Source organism: Garra rufa, chromosome 6 (genome assembly GCF_049309525.1).
Source record: "Garra rufa chromosome 6, GarRuf1.0, whole genome shotgun sequence".
NCBI lineage: Eukaryota > Metazoa > Chordata > Actinopteri > Cypriniformes > Cyprinidae > Garra > Garra rufa.
Genome location: NC_133366.1, coordinates 39676902 through 39687166, shown reverse-complemented (window position 1 = coordinate 39687166; position 10265 = coordinate 39676902). Strand labels below are relative to the sequence as shown.

General features: G+C 33.8%; 1 protein-coding gene across 1 annotated transcript; it reads left to right on the top strand.

The window, feature by feature from the left end:
- Positions 1 to 322: 322 nt before the first annotated feature.
- lap3 (leucine aminopeptidase 3) lies at positions 323 to 7831 on the top strand. The gene is made up of 13 exons (XM_073842886.1): positions 323 to 487; positions 601 to 716; positions 809 to 863; positions 958 to 1063; positions 2736 to 2895; positions 3040 to 3204; positions 3292 to 3450; positions 3532 to 3656; positions 3730 to 3818; positions 5333 to 5435; positions 5525 to 5604; positions 5733 to 5845; positions 7196 to 7831. Exons 1-13 carry the CDS (start codon positions 407 to 409, stop codon positions 7380 to 7382), a joined length of 1539 nt encoding a protein of 512 aa, XP_073698987.1. The 5' UTR covers positions 323 to 406; the 3' UTR covers positions 7383 to 7831.
- The last annotated feature ends 2434 nt before the right edge of the window (positions 7832 to 10265 follow it).

Below are 10265 nucleotides of genomic sequence, written 5' to 3'. Positions count from 1 at the left end.
TTTTTTGGTCATAAATATACAATGACCACAAATGTCCTGTTTGATCATTTAAGATTAAAATATGTAAAAGTTAGAAGTTTATTACTTTCTTTAAAGTTTTATAATATGAGTTAATGCAACATACAATTGTTGTTAATGTTAAATAGAAATAAGTTTGGTTGAATTTAATTAAATATAAGATTGTCTTATCTGTACACAGATGTTTTGTTTTTAATTATTTATCATTTAGCGAGGAAAAAGCGGTTCCCAAGTCCCTCGGACTTTTATTTTGGAATAAAATGTCGTCTTTTGTTTACGTCAGTATGTGCGCCTATGTGTGATTTTCAACCTTCTAATGTCACGTGTAAAGCTTTCAAAGAATTATCCTCTGAATCACAGTTGAGTCTGTTTTATAAATTTAGGGACAATGTGGATACCATTCAGAAGGGTGTTGCTTACTGCAATCCGAAAACACAATTCTAGACTTTTTTCGGACTGTACAAGAAAAGTAAGTTTTATGCTTCGGCTATCAGCTAAATATCTGTCTGTGCATACAGGTCAATAACAACAAGCTAAGTTATTTGTTTTGTGTTGTTGTTATGTCTGAATGGGTGTGTTTAGGGTTTAGTTCTTGGCGTGTATGAGAAACAGTCAGACAACGAAGGAATACGTTTTACGGAGGCTGCAGCGGCATTTGACAGGTCGATCTCAGGAAAACTGTCAGAAGTGCTGTCAATGTAAGTCACTGATTTGTCTTTTGCATCTTGGACCTGGACGTTTTTTTTTTTTTTTTTTGCATCATCCGCTCTTTTATTCCTCTGTTCTGTAGATCTGGACCTCCCCTGAAAAAAGGCAAGAGCAGGATCTTCTATGGTTTGCATCAGGTAAGAATACATATTGGCCTTATGGCAATCATTTATATTGTTAATAGTCATTTATATATCAATCAATTCTTACAAAAGTCTTTTTCTTGTGAAGGATTTCCCTAGTGTAGTTGTAGTTGGTCTTGGTAAGAGCGGCACAGGTGTGTGTGGAAAAGAAAACTGGGACAACTGTAAGGAAAACATCCGTGCAGCTGTGTCAGGTAAATCTGATGAAAACTTAACAAGAACATGTCATAGTATTATTTCACCCCAAAATCAAAAGAAATGAGATTTTACTTAAAAAGAAGAATGAATGACTTTTGTAGGTTGTTTACAAAAAAATAAAAACAATACTGTAATGCATAGCGTAATTGTGTGGAAACCCGTTTCTGACACTGAAGAAAAATAAAAAAAAGGTAGTTGTGACTTTTTATCTCACAATTCTGTCTTTCATTTTTCACACAATTGCGTGATGCAAATGTTTTTTTTTCTTTTCAGAATTGTGAGACGTAAATTCACAATTGCGAGATATAAACTCACAATTGTGACTTTTTTTTTTTTAATAAACGGCAAGTTTATCTAACATATCAGTCTTTTTTTCCACCCAAAACTGGATTTTATAACTTGCAACTGCGAATGTATATCTCTCAGTTTAAAATAAAAAAAAGTTAGGATTGTGAAATATAAACTTTTGCGAGAAAAAAGTCAACATTGTAAGTTTTTGTCTCCACAATTCTGACTTTATTTCTTGCAGTTGCAAGTTTATATATTGCAATTCTGACTTTCACGCAATTCTGAGAAAAAAGTGAGAATTATGAGTTGATATCTTGTAATTCTGACTTTATAACTGCCTATTGTCAGTTTGTATCATGCAATTCTGAGAAAAAAGTCAGAATTACCTTTTTTTTATTCAGTGGCTTCTATTTTATTCAGGGGCTTCTATTTAATTGTAATCTTGCAGAACTCAGAAAAGGTACATATACACTACCAATCAAAAGTTTTTAAACAGTAATATTTTTAATGTTTCTTATTTGATCCAAAATACAGCAAAAGCAGTAATAGTGTGAAATATTTTGCTATTTAATAGAACTGCTTTCCATTTTAATATATTTTAAAATGTAATTTATTCCTGTGATCAAAGTAAAATTTTCAGCATCATTCAGTGTCACATGATCCTTCAGAAATCATTCTTATATGCTGATTTGCTCTTCAAAAACATTTTAATTATTATCAATATTTTAAAAAGTTGAGTACATTTTGTTTCAGGATTCTTTGATGAATAGAAGGATGTAAAGACCAGCTTTTATCTGAAATAAAAAGGTTTTGCAAAATTATACACTATACTATTCAAAAGCTTGCAGTCAATTTAGTTTTTTTTATTTTTAGGGAAAGAAATTATAGAAATAAATACTTTCATTTAACAAGGACACTTTAAACTGATTAAAAGTGACATTTATAATGTTACAAAAGATTTCTATTTCAGATATATGCTTTTCTTCTAAACTTTCTATTCATCAGATAAACCTGAACAATTATACTCCGCTGTTTTCAACATAATAATAATAATAAATGTGTTTTTTGAGCAGCAAATCAAAATATTAGAATGATTTCTGAAGGATCATGTGACTGGAGTATAAATTAAACTTTTAAATCACAGGAATAAATTACATTTTAAAATATATTCAAATAGAAAATGGTTATTTTATAAATGCAGGCTTGGTGAGCAGAACAGACTTCTTTAAAAAGCATAAAAAATCTTACTGTTCAAAAACTTTTGACTGGTAGTGTATATGTGTTGAGTTTCATTCAAGTAGTTTGTGTTTTTTTTTACAATACATGTGTTGGAAATGGAAAACAATTGATCCCCCCCCCCCCCCCCCTATGTTCATACAGTGGGCTGCAGGCAGCTTCAGGATCTGGAGGTTGCTCATGTCCAGGTGGACCCTTGTGGAGATGGGCAGTCAGCAGCAGAGGGCGCTGTGCTTGGGCTTTTTGAGTATGATGAGCTCAAAACCAAGAAGAAGGTCCGTGCCACGACTCAACCATATGGGAGGTATATAAAACACAGATGTTAAAATATTAATGTATTATTAGGACATTTATTACATGATTTGTAATAAACCCACACACATGGCACACCTAACACTAATCCTAAGAATTCTATCTCGTTATTGTCTTCATCCTTGTTTTTTTGCAGTGTGGATTCAGCAGCATGGCAGAAAGGTGTTCTGTACGGGGATGGGCAGAACCTGGCCAGACAACTAATGGAAGCTCCAGCCAATCACATCACTCCTACAGTGTTTGCAAACACTATAGAGCAGAAACTCTCACCCTTTGCTCACAAAGTGGCTGTTCACAAGAGGTAGTGTCAAAGTTCATTAAACTCAGTCATCCGTTTTGTTAATGATAAAGCAAAACAACGCTTTTCTGTTTGTTTCTCATTTTTAAGGCCTCAGTCTTGGATTGAAAGTGAGCAAATGGGGGCTTTTCTAAGTGTGTCTAAAGGCTCAGAGGAGCCCCCTATCTTTCTTGAGCTGCATTACAAAGGCAGTGTTGACTCCGCACAGCCGCCTCTTGTGTTAGTGGGAAAAGGAATCACGTTTGACAGGTAACTACATCTGGAGACAACCTAAAAACATCTGTAGTTGTCAGTGTGAGTCAAATAACTAGTTTGTCTGTCTCATTCCAGTGGTGGAATCTCTCTGAAGCCATCTTCAGGCATGGATGCCATGAGAGCAGATATGGGTGGAGCAGCCACGGTGTGTTCCGCTGTCGTGACAGCAGCCGCTCTGAAACTGCCAATCAATATCATCGGTATGTCCATCGCACTAGACACTGTCCTCTGCAACTGTTAGTACACAAATTCACCTCATGTTTCTTGTTTCAGGTTTGGCACCACTCTGTGAAAACATGCCTAGTGGAAAAGCAAACAAGCCGGGTGATGTTGTCCGTGCCAAAAATGGCAAAACCATTCAGGTATTCTCTTCTACATACCATACCGATATGTTCACAGAGACAGTGCGTTACAGTTTGACATCTGCATCAAATGTTATCACTACAAAACAAATTGAGTTTTACAGTGGTCTATAAAAGGGTCAAAATACATTTATTATGTACTAATACAAATCTATATTAAATAACATTTTGGCATAAATCCAAAATCATGCAAAATATGCTGCTGGGGTGTGAAATCTTTGAATCGGTGCTCTTGATTACTGGATTCTTTTATGTCTTCAGAAAACTCATCAAACCAAGGCACTCAAAAATCTTGTAGGAAAACATAAAAAGCCTTTTTTCACATGGGCTTTACAATTAAAAACAGCAAAGGTACACCAACGCATTGCAGATAATTTGACTTCATCGGGGTGTGCATTTAGGTTAACCTAAATATATATATTTTTTAATTTCATAAACTTTATCAAATTAAATGCCATCAGAGAGCAGTTCTGCAAAATGAATGAATATTAAAGGCACAATATGTAAGATTTTTTATTTTATTTTAAAATATTCAAAAACAACTAGAACAGTGATTGTATATACATTTTGTTGACTTGTGTACTTACACTATCCTAGATGTTTCCAGATGTTTCTTTCCCTTGTCATACACCCCTTTGATTTTTGTAGAAAACATAGAATCACTAGAAGGCACTTTAATATGTTTTATTAGACAGGCGACAGACACAGAGTAGCATTATAACAGAACTTTCAACATGCTCAAATGTATCTAGTATGATAGAACAGCACTGCTTTACCCCACATACGCACAGAAGTGGGTATAAACAAAGTACATTTACTCTGTTACATTTACTTAAGTACATTTTTTGAAAATTTGTACTTTTAAGAGTAGATTTAAAGATGGGCACTTTAACTCGAGTACATTTCTAACGAAAAAACAGTACTTTTACTTCGCTACACTGGTCAGCGTTTCTCTTGTTACTTAATTTTTATATAATACATGTTAAGAAATGTGTAGTTTATTCCAAGAGCTCTGTCTCTTTTATCTAGGGCATGAATGATGCCCCATTTGCAAATTAATCACTCTTTTGAGGCGATTCTGTTCAAGGCTTTGAACAAACAAGCCTGCAAACGATCTGAATTGGTTCGCACATCATAATTTTGTTCAGTTCCCTGCATGTATTGATTCGTCTGAAGCATGAATCGTTTCTCATTTGCACCAGGTAATGTAAGAACACAGAGAACATAAATATCTATACAGTCAATTGAAGCAAAAGCTGTTGACCTGCAATGAGGATCTTTATTAGTTGAACACGATGTATGCTGTCTGTGAACGATTCCACAAGTATACATTCAAGTTCATTTAAGTAATATTGTAGTAGAGGTAAGCTAGATTGACTCGCCTAAAACTGAAAGTAAAGTGAAATGACCACGTTATCAAACCACGCCTTTGTTTCTTTGTCTGATTTGAAAATGCATAATAGATGCTCAGCAAGAACAAAAAATTTGAGAGAACTTTGTTTTTTCTTTGGTAGGTTGACAATACTGATGCGGAAGGCAGACTGATTTTGGCTGATGCTCTGTGTTATGCTCACAGTTTCAAGCCCAGAGCATTAATCAATGCGGCTACGCTTACAGGTACCAACACACAAGCTGCATCGATGCTTTCAAGTAAACATAAGACTACCAGTAGATATGAATCATTTCTGTCTTCGTTCCTCTGCCAGGTGCCATGGATGTGGCCTTAGGTTCTGCTGCTACAGGTGTGTTTACTAACTCTGATTGGCTGTGGGAGCGGCTGCATAAGGTAATTAGCAGCGTCACTTTCATCTTGATTGTCAAAATTACTTGAATGCCATTCTATATTGACATTGTTTTTCATATAAGTCTTTGTGTGAGATAATGTCTTCATATGTGATTTGCGTATCCTCCTAGGCAAGCATTGTTACTGGTGACAGGGTGTGGAGGATGCCACTGTTTCAGCACTACACTAAACAAGTAACAGAGAGCGCACTGGCAGATCTGAACAACGTTGGAAAATACAGTCGGTACGTATACATACTCGCACATGCTATTTCACACATTGTTTCATATGTTTCTTTCCTCTAGTTCAACTGGCGACTTACAAATAATAGCAAGTAGCAGGTCATGGTTTTGCTGGGGTGTTATGTCCAGATTTTATTCATACTTCATATAGTTTATAGTGCATATATACACTGCCACTCAAAAGTTTGGGATCAGTAAGACTTGTAATGTTTTTTAAAGAAGCCTCTCATGCTCACCAAGGCTGCATTTATTTTATTTATTTTAATATACATTAAAATATAATTTACTCCTCTGATGCAAATCTGAATTTTCATTAGCTGTTACTCCAGTCTGAAGTGTCAAATGATCCTTCAGAAATCATTCTGATATGCGGATTTATTATTAGAATTATCAATGTTGGAACAGTTGTGCTGCCAAATATTTTTTTGGAACCTGTGATTTTTTTTTTTCAGGATTTTCGATGAATAACCAGTTAAAAAGAACAGCTTTTATTCAAAAATAGAAATCTGTTCTAACAATGTAAATATATGCTATCACGTTTTATTAATTTAACACATCCTTGGTGAATAAAAGTATTAATTTCTTTCAAAAAAAAGAAAGAACAAAAATGTACTGACCCCAAACTTTTGAACAGTAGTGTATATTGTTAGAAAGCCTTTATATTTTAAATAAAGGCTGTTCTTTTTAACCTTCTATTGATCAAAGAATTCTGAAAAAAAGTATCACTGCTTCCAAAAAAAAATATTATGCAGCACTACTTTTTTTCAACATTGATAATAAATCAGCATATTAGAATGATTTCTAAAAGATCATGTGACACTGAAGACTGGAGTAATGATGCTGAAAATGTAGCTTTGTATCACAGGAATAAATTGCATTTTAAAATATATTCACATAGAAAACAGTTGTTTTAAATTGAAATAATATTTTACAATATTACAGTTTTTTTCTGTATTTTTGATCTAATGAATGCAGCCTTGATGAGCATAAGAAACGTCTTTTAAAAACCATTAAAAATCTTACTGATCCCAAACTTTTGAGTGGCAGTTCACAATTTCTAAAGGATCATGTGACACTGAAGACTCGAGTAATGGCTAATTAAATTTAAATTATTTTAAAGTATATTAAAATATAAAACTCTCATTTTAAATTTAAATAAAGCTTTATAATATTCAGGTTTTGGCATTTTTGATCAAATAAATGCAGCCTTGGTGATCATATGAGACTTTTTTTCAAAAACATTTGAAAATTCTTGCTGACTCCATGATGGCAGTGTATTTATTCTGTAATCGTTAGTAATTACTTTGCTTGTTTTTGGTTGCAATAAACCGAACCCGTCTTTGACCTCACAGTTCTGGTGGCGCCTGCACTGCCGCAGCCTTTCTGAAAGAGTTTGTGACAGCTGATCATTGGGCTCATCTCGACATTGCCGGGGTCATGAGCAATAAGGATGAAGTCCCATACCTGAGAAAAGGAATGTCTGGAAGACCTACACGTACGTTGGTGGAATTCGCTGCTGGGTTGGCCTCTGAACCCTAACATGACGATTGTGACCTTTGACCTGGCTTCCTCAGATGTATATCCATGATAATCAGTGCTCAGAATGATAGTCTGTGGTTATAAATACAGTTGCTGATAAAATTAGCAAACATGTATCATGTATCACTTCAAATAATTGTTGAAGTGTTTAAGGCACAACTTTTAGTGCCACGAACAGAAAACAATAGCTAATGGAAACTGCTGACAAGCACTGCTAGAACCTGCCACACTGTTGTTAAAATCTAGTAACTTTGTAATAAGCAACAACTGAAACTAGAGAATGAAAGACCAGTTTGCTGGGCTGCTTTTTAAAACGGTATTGTAGGAAAAGTGGCACAGGGTTGACTTTTTAAATTCTGCATATTTGTGTATTAAGATTGCATGGTAACAGTATTATACCATGTACAAATGCACAAAATACAAGGTCAATAAAATCATGTGACAATGAAGAGTGTGATAAATGTCAGTGAAACACTGGTGTGTTGGTATTGAGTCCAGATCTAGATTTTTTTTTTTGCCTTGAAAACATAATACGACTTATCTAAACAAATGACAAATATTTTTTATCAATTTGATCTTTGATTTATGCTCTAAAATTAAAGGGTAAGTTTATTAAAAAATGTAAATTCTGTCATTAATTATTCACCCTCATGTAGTTCCAAACCTGTAAGACCTTTGTTCATAACATTATGCTTGAACCTCAGATGTCACATGGAGATTTTTAGTGATGTCCTTACTACCTTTTTAGGCCTTAAATGTGTCAGTAGCTCTCGGATTTCATCAAAAATATCTTAATTTGTGTTCTGAAGATAAACGAAGGTCTTGGGGTTTGCAACAACATGAGGGCATAATTAATGACATAATTTGCATTTCTTAGGCAAACTTTCCCTTTAATGTGGCACCTTGCTTTGTCATATTAATACTGAAATTAACTTAAAAGTATAATTACTCCATGATTTGCTAATGTTAGTAATTTCATTCCAATGACTGACTTCTGTGAAATATGAAATAAGAAATTTAAAAGAATGTTGGTTACCAAACTGTTTTGGTTACCATTGACTTCCATTTTATGGATTAAAAAACATTTCTCAAAATATATTTTTAGAAGTAAGAAAGTCAAACTGGTTTAGAAAGACTTCAAGAGGATGTGTAAATGATAACAGAGTTTACACTTTGTAGTGAACAATCTTTTTAAATGGTGCTTACTAGTATATTCACCACCATGTTTAGACAGTCAAGATTGACTGTACAGTATGTGTCCTATGCAGAGGAAATGTTTGAGAAGAAAAACATCTGTACAAAGACTATTCATGTGATTTAGGTCCTTATGGAGCAACTTTTGACCTCAATAACTGGAAGTTGAAAAGTATGGAAAGTGAGTAGCTCTCTACGCCACTAGATGGCTTTGTGAAAGTGAATGGAGGAAGAAGAGAAGGCTTGTTATCTCAGAATGTTCAGTGTTGTGTCAGCTGGGCCTACGCACTCATTTACACACAAAACAGGACAATTTACTGGAATGAAACCATCTCACACCATGCCTTCTTTAGGAACATTCTAACAATCCTCGGGGGACACAGTTGCTAAAAGATGTCTCTGAGAGTTTGCAAAATCTCACAAAAGCTAATTGCATCACTTCCAAAAAGATAAAAAGTAAATGTGTCAAAATTAATGTAAAGTGGAGTTAAGAATAAAATTAAAATGGTTTTGTTTTAGAATTTTGGTTTGGATTTGTTTAGTAATTCTAATTTGTTTCAAAGACGTTAGATCGGACGTCGTGCTGTAAGCTGATGTGGAATTTGTGCAATAAACTTAATCTGAAAAGCGGGTCGAGATGGAGAGGAGAACGATTGTTCTAACAGCGCAGAGGTTTAAGCATGTGTACCCTGCTTTCATCTCACAATCCCCCTACACACGCACAACCCAAATATCCACCTTTACACACATACATCCTCCTAACCTACGTATTCTAATGAACAGTGCTGCATTAGTTGCCTTATTTCCTCCATGATAGAATTTTAAGTAACTTCATTTTTAAGACACAGTATTGTCTGTTTTCCCACAAGTTTACTTGTAAGGTGACATTTTAGATTTACATTTTATTGCCAGTTACATTAAAATAGGGTATATTCAACAAAACAGACTGAAATTGTATTGACAATTACATCTATTGTATTGTTTTATTGTCTTGTTGATTAAGTTACAAGTTGACTTGTAAGTTTGCTTTAGATGCAGTATTGCAGTGGATGCTACGTTTATTTTTACTACAAGTTTACTTGTAAGTTTATTTTTTAAGATGCAGTATTGGGGATGATGTTACATCTATATTTTACTACAAATTCACTTATAAATGTATTGCTGATATATTACAAGTTTACATGTAGGATTATTTTTTAGATGCAGTATTTCAGATGAAGTTACTTTTTTAACTACAAGTTCACTTATACTGTAAATTTACTTTTTAAACGCAGTATTGTAGAGTATGTTACATGTGTTTTACTACAAATTTACTTGTAAAGTAACATTTTGGACACAGTATTGCAGATAACGTTAATGTTTACTTGAAAGTTTACTTTTTAAATGCAGTATTGCGGGGGATGTAAGATCTATTTTACTACAAGTTTACTTGTAAGGTTTCTTTTTAGATGCGGTATTGGAGATGATGTTACATATATTTTACAACAATTTTACTTGTAAATTTACTTTTTAGATGCAGTATTGCAGATTATGTTACAATTTTATTGGTAAGTTTGCTTTAGATGCAGTATTGTAGATTATGTTACATTTATTTTATTACAAGTTTACTTGTAAGATTACTTTTTAGATGCAGTATTGCATATGTTAAATCTATTTTACTACAAGTTGTAAGTTTACTTTTTAGATTCA